The sequence below is a fragment of the Lathyrus oleraceus genome, chromosome 5, assembly GCF_024323335.1.
Source record: "Lathyrus oleraceus cultivar Zhongwan6 chromosome 5, CAAS_Psat_ZW6_1.0, whole genome shotgun sequence".
NCBI classification, from domain to species: domain Eukaryota; kingdom Viridiplantae; phylum Streptophyta; class Magnoliopsida; order Fabales; family Fabaceae; genus Lathyrus; species Lathyrus oleraceus.
The window spans coordinates 384,429,678-384,446,728 of record NC_066583.1 but is presented as its reverse complement, the minus strand read 5'-3'; the positions used below and the strand labels follow the sequence as shown (position 1 = coordinate 384,446,728).

Sequence of the window (17,051 nt, the reverse complement as noted above, 5' to 3'; positions counted from 1 at the left end):
ATGTCAATCTCGAAATCTTATACTAACCAAGCATCCATGATTTTTCTTTTCATTGGAGATGTCAATTCATCAAGGTGTTGGGTGAGAATATGGACATAAAGAAGTATAGAAAAGGGGATTGAATAGAAAGATCCCTAAATATATAATTTCATAAACGTTTTAGGTCTCACATAACAAAATCAGATATTTTAAAATATGCAGAAGCAAAGCACAACACGAGGAGAGCGTGGAAGCATCTCGAGTGGATTAATCTAATAAAATTATTACAAGATATCACTAAATGAATGATTATTTCTAATGCAAATCAATTACAATATGATAAAAGTGTCTTTAAAATAAGCGATTTAAAAAATCTTACATAGAAATTCATTCAAGGCATAGTTTCATTTATAATGATCGAATAAGTTTAATGCATCGCAGACCTAAGCTTGGACATTAAACCGGTATAAGCAAGATCTAACCTAAATAACATATAAATTATTCAATAGTGCAATAGATATAGTAATGAATGCAGAAAAATAAAGGAGATATGGAAAGAAAGAAAACATAGATAGGGATGTATAGTGGTTCGACGCTCGTCCTCGCTTTTCCTACTTCACCCTTCAATGGTGTTAAAACCATTAGGAAATAATAATGATATTCCACTATTTGATAAGTTTGAAACAAACATTTTGATTACAACAAAATATCACACGATAAAATTTCCTATGTTAATTTAGATACTCAAAACTGCTTTCCTTAATGGGAATCTTCTTGAGGATGTGTACATGACACAGCCTGAAGGATTTGACATACCAGAAGAAGCCCAAAAGATATGTAAGTTACAAAGATCAATCGATGGATTGAAGCAAGCTTCAAGAAGCTGGAATCTTCATTTTGATGAAACATTAAAACAATATGGATTCATCAAGAATGAAGACGAGCCTTGTGTCTACAAGAAGGTTAGTGAGAGCATGATCGTCTTCCTGGTATTATATGTAGATGACATATTACTCATTGGAAATGATGTCCCTACCCTACAACAAGTAAATTATTTGTTGGGGAAATGTTTTTCTATGAAGGACTTAGGTGAAGCAACCTATATATTAGGAATCAGGATCTATAGAGATAGATCACAAAAACTGCTTGGTCTAAGTCATAGTACATACATAGACAAAATGCTGAGACACTTTAATATGCATGATTCCAAGAAAGGATTCATACTTATGCAACATGACATGTGTCTATCAAAAACACAATCCCTTTCAACTAAGGTAGAAAGGGATCGCATGAATAAGATTCCATATGCATCTGCAATAGGATCTATCATGTATGACATGTTATGTACTCGACCAAATGTCTCGTATGCTTTAAGCGCAACGAGTAGGTACCAATCTGATCCCGGTAATGCTCATTGGGTAGTTGTCACGAATATTCTTAAGTATTTGAGAAGGAATAAAGACTCATTCTTGATATATAGAGGTCAGGAAGAGCTTTCTGTAATTGGATACATTGATGCTAGCTTCCAGACAGATAAGGATGACTTTAGATCGCAATCTAGTTATGTGTTTTGCTTAAATGGTGGCGCTGTGAGCGGGAAAAGTTCAAAGCAAGATACAGTTGCTGATTCTACAACTGAGGCCGAGTATATTGCTGCCTCAAGTTCAGCAAAGGAAGTTGTTTAGATCAAAAAGTTCATTAGTGAACTTGGCATAGTTCCTAGCATTATGGATCCCATTGATGTTTATTGTGATAAAAATGGTGCTATCGCACAAGCTAAGGAGCCTACATCTCACCAACGATCCAAACACATACTTAGGCGTTATCACCTCATTCGAGAGATAATAGATAGAGGAGATGTGAAAATATACAGAGTACCTACACTTGAAAATATTGTTGACCCACTTACAAATCCTTTTATGTAGCAGAAGCATGATGGCCATACTAGATCTATGGGCATTAGGGGTATGCCTGATTGGCTTTAGTGCTAGTGGGAGATTGTTGGTGTAAGCCCTAGAGGCCAATACTTTTGGTACTTGTATCGAATTATTTATTAATAATAAAAGGCTTTTTATTTATTATGTTCGTTTAATAAAGTCCCTAGAATAGCTAGTCCGTTTAACGTATCAAGTGTGACTTAAGCATGAGATCCCATTAAACATAAGGATATTATTCTTAAAGTATCCGTAGTCGAGCTTTGTTATAAAGTGGGATAACATTAAAGCATTAAGACTATTATGTATATAGACTGATGATCACATCTCATGGATCATGGATAAGGAGTTATCAAGTCTTAAACATAGGTATGAATATTAAGAGTAATATTTATACTGGATTGACCCGCTATGAGAATACTATATAGAATGTCATGTAAAGTGTCATAAGTTATTCTCATTGTTATAGTGGTGTATACCACCCTTCGACCTGAAACCACTACGGACCCTAGATATAGAGTCGAGTGTCTTATTGTTGATCAAACATTTGACTAGATGACCATAAAGACAGTTGATGGGTACTTCACGAAGCATGCTAAGGGATGTGAGTGACCTAGATGGAATTTTCTCATCCTGCGTAACAGGATAAATGTCTAAGGGCCCAATATTGAATTAGACAAGGATGACACAGTCCATGCCTTGTGTTCAATATAGACATAAGGGCAAAAAGGTAATTGTACATATAAGTATTATCACAAAAGGATTTGTAAGATCACATGACATTTTCGCGTCTTGGGTAGCAGTGATGTGTTGCTAGATACCACTCACTGTTTATTATGTTAAATACGTGATTTAATATAATTACCAATGTCCCGAGAACCTACAGGGTCACACACAAAAGGACGGATTGATGAGAGACGGAGTAAATAAGGAACACTGTAAGGTACAATGCACTTAAGTAAATTGTAGAACATCGTAAGGTACGATTCACTTAAGTAGAATACGAAATATGGTAAGGTACCATGCGCTTAAGTGATTTTGGTATATCATAAGATATGGGCCACATACACTTAAGTGAGCTTTTTAGCTTGCAGCCCATACAAGTGGTTTTATAAATAGAACCCTTGTACAGAAGCATTGGATTAAATGAAAATTTAGTTTCTCTCTCTCTCTCTCTCTCTCTCTCTATATATATATATATATATATATATATATATATATATATATATATATATATATATATATATATATATATATATATATATATATATATATATATATATATATATATATATATATATATATATATATATATATATATATATATCACTCACTCACTCAAAGTCTTCATTCGTAGCAGCGAGCACTGAGATTGAAGGAATCTGTTCGTGTGGACTGAGTAGAGACGTTGTCACCATTCAATGTTCGTGATCACTCCTTAGATATGCATCAAAGATTTCAATCGCCACAAGAGGTAATGATTTCTATCACCGATCATGCTCATTCATAAGAATCACTAAAGGAGAAAATTTTAAATTCCGCTGCATTTTGTATCGTTATTCTCCTTCAGTTGTATCAGAGTGACTTACGAAACCATGCATCTGATAGTTATTTATTTTTTTGTATTTTTTGTATTAATACGATTAAAAGACAGAATGATGTAAATGATAAACGAGTAATTAAATTTGGCATCATGTGTTTACGATTTAGATTATTGATGCTGACTATGCTTCAGAATCCGATGTTAGTATGGTGAAGCGGCGATACATCGATCGTCTATAGGTTACACAATTGAGATCGATCAAGTTATATATATGATATCAGTAATTCTGATGCAAAATACGGTATATATGATTTTTTTTTGTTTTGTTCATTCAAACACTTAATGGTTATTTTCCTTTGAGCGATCAATGGTCATTTGCTTCGGAATCCGACGAAAGTATGGTAAAGCAATGACGTGTTGATCAATAATACTGAATTAACAATCGAGGTGTGTTTGACTCTATGAAATTGGTGCATTAGGGTTCATGACGGTACAAGGATTGTGCTATCAAAGAGTTATGTGATTAGGGTTGTGACTGTGCAAGAGTTCTGATTTAAAGTATCAAGTGTTGATGCGTAAACTGACATTGATTTCAAATGAATTGTTGATTAAAATTTTGCGTCGGGGCGTTTCCCCTAACAACCCCGCAGGGGGCGCTGCTCCCTTGACCCCCGTCCGCTGAACGGGCAGCGGAACCCCCGGCTAACTCTGCATAGTGTGATCAGTCGCCAAAGTTTAATTTGGTTTATTTTATTAACAGAAAATTTAAATTAATAATAATAATGTGTTTATTATTATTTTCTTATGGTGATCAGTTATGGCCTTAGTTTTCCTTTATTTTGTTTTAGGATTTTAAAATACGATTTGCGTGTCATGCCTCTCTTTTAATATCTTGATGTGACTTATTTTCTCATCTCACTACCTCATATGTAAAACGAGTTTCTTTTATGTAATGTAATGTTATGAAGAACGAGAAGAATACAATATCAAAGGAGGACAACCTTGAAGATCTTGCTTAGAGAAGCTTAGATCGTTATTAGGTTAGGTTCTCTCATTGGCTTGGGAGAACATATTGCGCTAGGGGCCATAACTGTTTTATTTTGTATGTATGTTGATACATGTGAATGTATGTTGATAAATGTGAGAGACGATTTATATGATAAATAAGCCGGTGAGATCAAAATAATTGCAAACTCCCTCAAAGTAAATATTAAGTTTATGCTTTCCAAGTTTTTAGCACTCATCAAGACTAGTGTCGAATAAAGTAGGTTTCGCCTACGCGAGGTGAATGTTCTATATTAGTAAGGTGCGATGGGATAATTGTAATATCCAATTGTTAAAATAATGGGTCAAACTTAACTAAACAAATTATAATAAGATTATATATGTTTAGAAGTAAGAGTTGGAAATGATCCATGTGATGGATTGGAATAAGGAGTTATTCACCCAACTAAAATATTCGAGAGTTGTATTAGATACAGTTGGAAGGAGTTCTTACCTAAATAACTCAGTTTTGTGTAATCCGCCTACGCGGACTTAAAATAAAGTGAAAAATGGATCTCGACCCATTAGAAAATCTTCCAACGAGATTTTCTGAATCAAATGAGGAGAGTCATTTATTTTGAGTAAAATAGTGGGAGCATATGTAATTAAAGGCCTAATTAAATATGTTATTTTAGTGATACTTATATTTTCATATTTTTCATGAAGATTACCATGACAACGAACACCTCTAAAAACATTTTACGCTCAATCCTTGATAAGGTAAATTGTCTGGGACAAACTTTCTAGATTGACACCGAAATATGAGGATTGTCCTCAAACATGATAGAAAGTTGTATGTCTTGGAGAAACATGTTCCTGAAGAGGTACCTCCTAGTTCTGCACCTAAGGCAGAAAGAGATGCTTATAAGAAGCATGTCAAAGATGCCAATGAAACTCCTTGCATCATGCTAGGTACCATGAACTCAGAGTTACAAAAGAAACATGAGAACATGGCAGCGTTCGATATGATCGAACACCTGAAGATGCTTTATCATGAGCAGGCAAGATATGAAAGGTTTGGAGTTTTAAAATCCCTTTTTCAAGGCAAGTTAGCTGAGAGAGCCTCTGTAGGTCCCCATGTTCTCAAGATGATTGGGTATGTGGAGAGCCTTGAGAGGTTGGGTTTTCCCCTTGGAAAGGAACTTACGACTGAATTGATCTAGCAATCATTGCCAGATAGCTTCAGTCAATTTGTCCTTAATTTCAATATGAATGATATGGAAAAATCTCTTCCTGAACGGCTAGCCATGTTATGAACTACTGAGCAGAATCTGAAGTCAAAAGGGAAGATCATTCTGATGGTCGGAAATGGAAAGATACAGAACAAAAGACCCACCAAGTAGGGTGGTAAAGGGAAAGGCAAGGAAGTTTCCAAACCCAAACCCACAGCTTCTGCTTTGAAGCCTAGTGGAGGAATAGCAAAGGAAGGCACCTGTTTCCATTGCAGTAAGACCGGACACTGGAAGAGAAATTGGCCAAAGTACCTGGAAGATAAGAAGAATGGAGTAGAGACTTCAACTTCAGGTATTTTTTCTATTGAAATTAATTTACCTACTTCTGCATCATGGGTATTAGATACTGGATGCGGTTCTCACATTTGTACTAATGTGAAGGGGATAAAAAGGAGTAGAGATTTGGCAAAAGGTGAAGTTGACCTTCGAGTTTGCAATGGAGCAAAGGTTGCTGCTTTAGCCGTAGGAATGTATTGACTTTACCTAGTGGTTTAATAATTCAGTTAGAGAACTGTTATTATGTATCTGCAATTAGCAGAAATATTATTTTTGTTTATTGTTTCGACAAGTTTGATTTTTCATTTATAATAAAGAACAATTGTTACTCCATTTATTTGAATGATATATTCTATGCTACTGCACAAATGAACAATGGACTATATGTCCTTGATCTTGAAATGCCTATTTATAACATTAATACTAAAAGGATGAAACCTAATGAGTTAAATCCAACTTACCTTTGGCATTCTCGATTAGGCCACTTAAATTAGAAACGTATTTCCAAACTCCATAAAGATGAACTCTTTGACTCTTTTGATTATGAATCATATGAGACATGCAGATCTTGTTTAACTGGAAATATGACAAAGTCTCCATTCACAGGAAAAGGTGAAAGAGCTAATGATCTTTTGGCTCTCATACATACTGATGTATGTGGACCACTGAACATACCAGCCATAAGGGATCTGAGCAAGGCAATCTGATATGCCACCTCTCCTATCCTCTGTAAGATCTGGTATGGACCAACAAAATATGGCATGAGCTTTCCAGACATCAATGCTCGACCAACACCCATTACCGGAGTAACTTGTAAAAACACGTGACATCTTTCCTAGAACTCAAGTGCTTTTCTCCTCTTATCATGGTAAGTCTTCTGACGACTTTGTGAATCTTTCATCTTCTCTTGGATCACCTTGATCTTCTCAAAAATCGGTTGCACAATCTCAGATCCAAGCACATCACTCTCACCAGATTCATACTAACACAAAGGTATCTTACACCTTCTACCATACAAAGCTTCAAACAGTGCCATTCTAATACTCAAAAGGAAACTATTACTGCAAGTGAACTCAAACAACGATAATTAATTATCCCAAGCACCTCCTTGTTCTAGCACACAAGCCCTCAACAATCCTCCAACAATTGGATGATTCTCTCCGTCTGAACATCTTTATGCGGATGATAAGCCCTTAACAGAGTTTGTCAGTATATAGTTGTAGCATGTGTAAGTGTCTATAAATTATAGGTTAAAACCTAGATGAGTTATCAACGAGTTTGTCTAAGTTGAGAAGTTGGTATGATTGTTTTAGGCACGCCATATTGAGATTAAAATAACTGACTAATATCCACCATTTGTTATTGGTTGTCTTTAAAAAAATATGTCGGTCAACCAAGTTATGTGATATGTTTTCATTAGAAACCTATGTTAAAGAAGATTATCCATGGCCTTCCTTGTGGCTTCGACTTTTTTCGGTGAATTTTTCTGTCGGTACTGAGCCATGTAAGGGGTGTCTTCTCTTAGGGCTAATGTATGACATGCGAGCTCAATGATGAGATCAGGCATCTCCATTGTCGATCATGCAAACCAGACATGGTTCCTTTGCAAACATTCATTCAAAGCATTTTCCTATTGATCTTATAGATCGTCCATTATCTTGATTATTTTGGGTGAATCTCCCCTTATGCAAAATGGTGGAAACATCACTGATTGTTTCTATATTATATACCTTCTTCCAGACCTTTGGCGGTATAACTCATCCATTTCCAAAGCTTCATCGAGAAATGTCTATTTTAGATAGAAATTTAGTTCTATTGCTCCCTCATGCTCATCACACAGGGCTTCTTCCACCTCGAAATTTGTTAGTTTTGTGAAGAAGGCTAGGAATAAAACACTTGAAGATTCTAGGTCAGCCTCAAACACTACAAATTGCTCTTCCAAAAAGTAGAATTTAAATTTTAGGTTCCTAATCGAGGAAAACGCTCATAAATCCCGCAAAGTATGACTCATATTCCATAATCAAAAACTTTATATTTATTATTCTTATTATTTTATGAGTCCCAAATTCCACTAGAATTTCCACATATATTAGGGGTCTTGTTATTGTCCCGCCGAAGTTCTGCCGATATCCGCCACAATATGGTTGGAGAATGGAGCATTGGTTTATCTATTTTGTACTCCCTCTGTCCCACAATGAATAATTCATTTGAAATAACAGAGTATCCTAAAATGAATTATCCATTTTAATTTTCAGTGTATTTTTTCCAATTTTACCCTCTAATTAATATTACTTTCATCATTCTCAATATTTGATAAAGGTAGTTTAATAAAAATATAATTCTTTTTTTTATTTATTATTTTTTTAATCTGTGTAAAATGATCAACTGGATCACTCGTTATGTGACGGAAGAAATATTCTTGAATGAACAAAATATCACATTGTTCCCTTGGTCTAGGGTTGGACAAACACCCGTAACCCAACCCAACCCGCAAAAACCGAAAAAAAGAAGAAGGAATTGGGCGGGTTCAAACGGCCCAACGGGTTCACCAGGTGATGAAACCGGGTTCAATCGGATTTAAATGGGCGGGCCCGGGTAGTAAAGACTGGACCACGGGTACCCTGACCCGCCCAAATGACACACAGCCTAAAAGTTTTAATGTGCATGAGTAGTACATTAAACTATGTCGTTTTGTACTACACCCTCAACCCTCCTCTCTCATTCACTCTCGCTCAGTATTTCTCTCACGGTGACGACGAGAAACCCTAGCAGCTCCTCTCCACTCACCGCTCATCGTCACTCATCGCCACCACAACTTCACCCAAAAGAACATCGCCCCACCACCATTAACTCCACCTCGGCGAACACCACCACCACCACTCTCATCTCTTTTTTTCACTGACTTTCACAACGAGCAACAACATTTGAACTTATAGTCTGATCTTCTTTCTTCTATTGTTTGACTTTCGGTTGCAAGGTTTATGAGTTTTATTCAATTTCAGAGTTTTTTACTTTTAGGTTTTTCTATTTAGGTTTTTTCTACTATTGTTCTACTTTCAAATTTCAAATAATTTGAACTATTGTTTTGTGACACTGATGTGTTTATTTGGGTATATGGAGCATGGAAACAGTAGCAGTCAAAGAACTCAAAGAACCATAGAGCAAGATCCACTAAACTGTAAGTGTATTCAACTTGTTTTATATTGTGTTTGAAATTTATAAGTTGTCCTAAAATCCATGTACTTATCTCATTGATGGCAATAATATGTATTACCTAATGATGTTATTGGTGTTATTGATATTTGATTTGGATAGATGGATCAACGTCAAAGTAGCACGGAAAGAGTCTTAGAGCAAGAGCAATGCAATTGTAAGTGTATTTGACTTCGTGTCTTTGAAATGTATGCTAATTGGGACTGTATGTGTTGTATGCATATGAATTTGGGCTGAATTGTGACTGTTTTTAACTGATTTTCAAATTGATTTAAAACCAATTAGTAATGTATGAGATTGTTTGAAATGTATGTTAATTGGGTTTGTTTGTATGTGTTGTATGCATATGAATTGGGACTGTTTTAAACTGATTCTCAAAGTGTAGATGAACAAGCCAGTAGATTGGATGAAGTTGTAGGATTTGAATACAACTATTGGAATTATTTCATGCTAATGATCATTTAACCTGATACAATAATATTTAGCTTATTGAATTTAATTCTGAAACACAACCTAGCACACATTTGAAAAAAAAAGGATTTGTTTTAGAATGTCTTGAAAGAAATTTAATAAAGTATGTGAATTCTGAATTACCATCTATTAGACTTGAATATTGTTTGCCACACTTGTCATTTTCACCACTGGTAGTGACATATTGAATTGCATTAAAAATTGAGTTTTCATATCATGTAATCTGTAGCATTCATCACATTAATGCCCCGAAGTTGCTGCCAGACATTGTAACAAATTGACTGAATGAAAATTGAGAAGAAATAAACTCACCAATACAATTATGCGATGGTTAGCTTATTTAGTGTTATTTTTGTTTCTCTTCATTTTATTTTTGTTTCTAGGGTGTCTTGTTATATGATCCTTTCTAATTATGAACTGCTACTTGCCAGCACTATAACATTGCTATAACTGCTATTTGCCAGCACTGTGGTAAACCAATGATCGGTACATTGCTATAACTGCTATTTGCCAGCACTATAACATTGCTATAACTGCTATTTGCCAACACTATAACATTGCTATAACTGCTATAACATTTTAAAATAACTGCTATAACTGCTATAACATTGCTATAACTTTTATTTGCCAGCACTAGGGCTGGAACTGCTATTTGCCAGCACTGTGCTATAACTTATATATCTTGCCAGCACTGTGCTATAACTTATATATCTTGCTAGATCTTGGTATGATCTATTATGTTAAAAAATTACTAACTTTTATGCATCTTGCCAGCACTGCTATGTATACATTATCATCGTTCAATGAATGGATTTTATAAACTTTATGCATAACCTTGTTCAGCCCTAGCCAACACTGTGCTATAACTGCTATTTGCCAACACTGTGCTATAACTGCTATTGCTATAACATTGCTATAACTGCTATTTGCCAGCACTGTGTTATCACTTCTATTTGCCAGCACTGCTATTGTTGTCTCTGTTTTATGAATTGGAACCGTTATTTATTTATTGGTAGTTCTTGATTGGCTCCTTCGTTATTTCAGTGACTGGTGAGCCTAATCAAAATCTACCAATTAATGAAGTAGGTTCAGCTATGCAACCTATAAAGAAGAGGAAATCTAGTGCAAGTGGTTCTAGGCAAACATCTGCTTGCTGGGAACATTTTATTAGATTACCCGATGACCTAGTTGATGCACCCACTGCAGCCTGCAAACACTGCCATAAAAATACTTGTGTGACCCTAGGACTCACGGCACCACTAATTTGAACCACCATATTTTAAAATGTTTTAAGAAGCCCCTTGTCATGTCAACTGACTCCACACAAACTATTCTAACATACCCAAGTGTAGATGGTAAATTGGTTCAAGTTAGCTCTAGATTTGACAAGAAAGCTTGTAGAAGTGCTTTGTCAGTTTTTGTAGTTCTAGATGAGCAGCCATTTAGTGCAGTAGAGGGTGAAGGGTTTAAATTTTATTCCAAAGTAATGCAGCCCCGATTTACCATCCCATCTAGGCGTACGGTAGCTAGGGACTGTTTTCAGCTATACTTGGATGAAAAACAAAAGTAAAAGGCCTTTTTTAAGTCTGATTGCAACAGGGTAGCACTTACTACTTATTGTTGGACTTCTATACAAAATCTCAACTACTTGACCCTTACGGCACACTTTGTGGATAAAGAATGGAAGTATCAAAAAAGAATTATAAGCTTTACCGTAATTCCAAACCACCAAGGTGAAACTGTAGGTAGGAAGATTGAAGAAGTGTTAAAGGATTGGGGAATTAGGAATGTGTCAACCATAACTGTTGATAATGCCACTTCAAATGATGTTGTTGTGACATATCTTAAGAGAAAAATAGCAAATAAGAATGGGTTAATGGGGGATGGAGAGTGTTTTCATATGAGGTGTTCAACTCACATTTTAAACTTGGTGGTAAATGAGGGTTTGAAAGATAAACATTTATCTGTAACTAGTGTTAGAGATGCTGTTAGATTTGTTAAGTCCTCACCTCATAGGGCAACCAAGTTTAAAGAATGCGTTGAATTTGCTAGAATAACTTGCAAAAAATTAGTATGTCTTGATGTTTCAACTCGTTGGAACGCGACATATTTAATGCTAGAGGTTGCGGAGAAGTTTCAACTCGCTTTTGAAAAGCTTGAGGATGAAGAGTCGAGCTATAGGGAGTTATTTGGAAAAGGTAATCCCCCTAGTAAAGATGATTGGGACATTGCTAGGGCTTATAGCGCTTTCCTAAAGTTATTCTATGAAGCAACTAAGACTTTTTTCACCTCTCATAATGTGAGTTTGCATACTTGTTTTCACCAAGTGTCTGCCATTTATTGTGAGTTAAAGCAAGCTACTTTGAACTTAAATGATTTTTTTGCAAGTGTGGGTGGAGATATGATGGAAAAATATAATAGATATTAGGGAAGTCCTGATAAGATGAACAAGATGATATATTTTGGTATTATTCTTGATCCAAGATACAAGTTGAGTTACATTGAGTGGGCACTTAAGGACATGTATGGAGTTGGATCAAAGTTTGGTAGTGACTTGGTAAAATCTACAAAAAGAGAACTTACAAAAGTTGTATGATTGGTATAAGCAAGCTTATGACCAAGAACATAATTCCATACAGCCTCTTGGTAGTGGTGGAAATAATGTCTCCAATGATGAAACAAATGCATTTGCTGCCCGTTCATCACTTATGGCTAGAGCTGATGCTTTTGAGCAACATTTAAAGGAGCAAGACTCGATTGATCAACAAAATGAGCTTGAGGTGTATAATTCTAGTAAGTGTGTCAAAAGGGATCCTAACTTTGACATTCTTGTGTGGTGGAAACGTAATTCAATTGAATATCCTATTTTATCTACAATGGCTAAAGATATTTTAGCCACACCAGTATCTACTGTTGCTTCTGAAAGTGCTTTTAGCACAGGAGGAAGAGTCATAGAAACCTATAGGAGTTCTCTAACTACTGAAATGGCCGAGGCTTTAATTTGCACCCAGAATTGGTTAAGGCCTTCTTTTACCTATTTCAAAGATATGAATCTCATGGAAGATTTTGAGCTTTCAAAAGATATTGTAACAGGTAAATTTATTACTGAATTTCTAATAAATATGATGTAATGTTGTATAATTATGCCTTATTAAAAATTGTTTATTTAATTATTTTAGAGTTTCAACAAATGTCTTTAGCAGCAAAACGAGTATCAGGTGTCTCATCATCACAGTCTCAGCCACAACCTTCGGGTTGTGCTTGAAATGGATGTATGTATATCATTATTTACTTATTACTTTATTATTATTTTTGTTAACTAATGTTTATGTTGTCCAATTTTCCAGGTCAACTATGTTTTTTGATTTTTTGGAGTCATGCATGATCTATATATATATATATATATATATATATATATATATATATATATATATATATATATATATATATATATATATATATATATATATATATATATATATATATATATATATATATATATATATATATATATATCACTACTCAATGGCCGAATGAAGAAAATAGCTAGGCTACTCTTGGATTTTTTAGAGTCATGCATGACCTATATATATGAGCCTGTGAAAGTTACCAATGCCTATTGGTTGGTTGCCATTGGAGCCTGTGAAAGTTTCTACAGGTTTAATTTTGCTTTTTATTTAGGTCTCATCAGTATTTCACTGTTCGTCTTGTTTTCAAACTGATTAAGTCTCGTTGTATGCTTTATCATAATCTATTGAATTGAGCAAGACATGGATTTCACTGTGGTTGATAATCGATGTAGTATTTCTGTGTTTGATTAATAGTCTTATGAACATTGAGCTTTTTTTCGTTTTAGATAATGTGATGCTGTTTACGGCCGTTTTGTTTATCGACTTTGTATGTTCTTAGTTTAACATTTTTGTGTGTGTTCGTTTTGACCGTGCAGAGGAGTGTTGCTGATTCAATTTTGCGGGATTTGCAAGAGAATCCTGATATGTGGCTTCAAGTTATGCATATCTTGCAGAATACTCAAAATCTCAATACCAAGTTCTTTGCATTGCATGTTGGCTTGTTTAATGAATTCCTCTGGAGTTAATGTTAGGAGGGATGGATCGCAATTTTTCAAAATAAAATATGGATTTTGATTTATGATTTCCTGCACTGTTATGATTTCCTGCACTGTTATGATTTCCTGCATTGTTATGATTTCAAAAGCTCTAATTGATTTGTTATATGATCAAGATTTGTGCGTTGGGTTGGTTGTTTAATACTGCACTGTATTTGAAAGCATACTTACTCTAAATTTTAAAGCACTAAAAATGAGGTACTTCAGTTTGTAATTATGTGAGATTTGAATGGAAGTACCTATAACTGAATTTGCTTTGTCAGATGTCTTGAATATATAGCTTATATTATCTGAAACTTCTTTTTGTAGCCATTTTGTCAAGAGGCTGGCTTATGACAAAAATGTTCATGCCACATCACTTTGTTTGATCGACCTATTGACTCAATATTTGTTTGACTACTGTGTTTATGTTTTCATATTTGTTTTAAATGGATTACTTAGTTTTGTCCTCTGCAGTCTACTTACTTTTGGAGCTTTGCCTTTGGAAACAATGCTTATTAAATGTCAAACAAGTTTTTCATCTCGAATGAGAATAATATATCAGCTGCCTTTCTTAGTTTATGTTTTTTCTATTCTTGTACATTATATTCAGGTTCTTGAAGGTGTGGTTAAATATAGATGGAATGCATTACCTGCTGAGCAGCGAGACGGGATGAAGAATATCATCTCTGATATCATTGTACAAGTATCAGTTGTATTTCGCAAAAGCAGTTATTTGTGTTGAGCTAGTCAGTCATACATAGTTTTTCTTTTTTAGTACTTGGTTTTTCCCGCATCATTGATCTTATTGTTGGTTTTTCTTGTATAGCTTTCCAGCAATGAGGCCTCATTTCAGGCGGAAAGGTTGTATGTCAGCAAACTTAACATTATATTAGTTCAGGTAAACAACATAGTTTCTTAACATTGACTAGTAATTCCTGTGTTTTTTAAGTTCTGAAACCCATGTTTCTATGGTTAATTTTTATGCTTTCCATTTATACACACATTCATTCATCTTAAGACAATTTGTACTTAAAGGCTTTATGTAATGGTGGGTGTCTCATACGCAGATTTTGAAGCACGAGTGGCCAGCAAGATGGCGAAGCTTTATTCTTGATCTTGTCTCAACAGCTAAAACTAGTGAAACAATCTGTGAGAATTGCATGGCTATATTGAAAGTAAGTTTATCTCAGTTTTCATTAAATTATGTTTCTTATGTCAATGTCAATGACTAACCTAAAAAATGGTTGTTCAGCTTTTGAGTGAAGAGGTTTTTGATATTTTTAGAGGAGAAATGACACAACAGAAGATTAAAGAGCTTAAACAGTCATTAAACACGTAGCTGTTGATAGCTCAATGTTTATGTATTATTTTCTGCTTTCCATTTCACTCATCTTTCCTCTAAGTTGTGTGTCTGTAAGATTAAGTTTAATTACTTGTCGTACATTAATGGATTCATTAGGCTGCATTCTTAAAATTCTCAGTTGTGATGTTTTATAAGATTTTGTGTACACTTGATTCTTGGAATGTGCTCTATAGATTGAAAGACTAGCAAGTGGTAATAACTGCATATATAAGTTTGTTTTTAACACAGAAGCACATCCTATACCAATCAATTTGAAGAAATGAGTTTTATTCATCAAATGCTTTAAATAGACAGTTTTTTAGAAATCCAGATCGCGTTTGCACAATATGAAATGCTTCTTTGAAGTTACTATGGCATCTCTTTGACTCTCAGCAAGAGTGCTTCTGGTTGCAAGAGTGCTTCTGGTTGTAAAGGAGTACTGAGCAAGAGTACTTAAGTATTAATTTTAGGATAATGCTAACTTGTGCCCCAAGGGCACAAGTTAAGAGACCAATATAGAAATAAATTCTTGAAAATTGTGTATTGAATTTATTAGAAATTTATAATTAATAATTTTATTTATTTTTTCAATACAACTTTTCTATTTGTGGGTTTCTTAACATGTGCCCTTGGGGCACAAGTTAGCATTACCCTTATTTTATTTCCTTTTTCAGCGACTAAACCGTTGAAATATTTAAATGATTCTGCTTGTTCAATTATTTTTTGAAAATCATATAAAGTGGTTTGCATTCAAAAACCATGTAAACGTGTTAAAATCCTTATAAATTAAGTTTTTGAATGATTTTATATTTTGTTCACTTATTTTTTCATTCAAAATAAAATATGTATGACTAAAGTTAATATAATTAACTAATGTGCTCATTTATCATAATAATTTGATATGATTTGAATTGAATAACAATTCTTGAGAAACGTTTTCATCATGTATTTAACTCTCAAAGTTTTCGTTGGAATTCGTTTAGAGGGGTCTTGGGCTTCCTTTCCTTTTGTAAATTAGCTGCATCTTACACAAAAAAATAAAACTAGATATCAACAAAGTCACTATTAAATTACTAAACATAATATATAATTATTATAATTAAAGGTGAAACTTTTCATGTGAGTATACCCGCATTACATAATAAAATAAAAGGACCAACTTCAAAGTCTGATCATCTATGATGATGGCTGGATGTGACATTTGATGAATATTAGTGGACCAAAGTAGGGCCGGACAACGGGCGGTTTCGGGTCCAAAACCCTCACCCAGTCCAACCCACGGTTCATATATGAAGGCTCATTTTCGCCCAATATCAATACGGTTTGGATGGGTTCGGTTTGTGCAGATTGTGGGTTTGTTTTAGCGGTTTATTCGGGTTATTAAGTTGATTCATTTTAAGCCCAATGATACATTTTTGAGTATTTGTTCAGAAACTAAAATTATTCTTATCATATTAAAATTAAGGGTAATGCTAACTTGTGCCCTTGGGGCACAAGTTAAGAAACCCACAAATAAAAAGTTGTATTGAAAAAATAAATAAAATTATTAATTATAAATTTCTAATAAATTCAATACACAATTTTTAAGAATTTATTTCTATATTGGTCTCTTAACTTGTGCCCTTGGAACACAAGTTAGCATTACCCATAAAATAAATTAAATATAGCTGATAAAATATTGTGTGAATTAAAGAATGAAGTTTATAAAAAATAAAAATGAATTCACGTTCAATGTTCGGTTCAACGAGAAATATGAAAATAAAAACAATCATAACAGAAAAAAAACTTCGAAACCAGAACCATTTATTTTACTCTGTGGATGTAACAAAATTATTGTATCATTTTATAATTTATAAAGCCCGATCTCTCGTTAGATTTGTTAAGTACTTTTAGTGTTTATGCCTTAAGT

General features: G+C 34.2%; 1 protein-coding gene across 1 annotated transcript; it reads left to right on the top strand.

The window, feature by feature from the left end:
• The first annotated feature begins 10,998 nt into the window (after positions 1-10,998).
• On the top strand, positions 10,999-12,957 carry LOC127080880 (zinc finger BED domain-containing protein RICESLEEPER 2-like). The gene is made up of 5 exons (XM_051021172.1): positions 10,999-11,156; positions 11,292-11,991; positions 12,121-12,249; positions 12,332-12,785; positions 12,872-12,957. The coding sequence occupies exons 1-5, from the start codon at positions 10,999-11,001 to the stop codon at positions 12,955-12,957; spliced, it is 1,527 nt and encodes a 508-aa protein (XP_050877129.1).
• Positions 12,958-17,051: the final 4,094 nt, after the last annotated feature.

Bases quoted from the DNA above. Each gene is read 5' to 3' on its own strand.
- LOC127080880 (XM_051021172.1), top strand. From the start codon at position 10,999: ATGTCAACTGACTCCACACAAACTATTCTAACATACCCAAGTGTAGAT. The intron at 11,992-12,120 runs GTGAGTTTGCAT...AATAGATATTAG, and splicing joins CTTTTTTCACCTCTCATAAT to GGAAGTCCTGATAAGATGAA. The intron at 12,786-12,871 runs GTAAATTTATTA...TAATTATTTTAG, and splicing joins TTCAAAAGATATTGTAACAG to AGTTTCAACAAATGTCTTTA.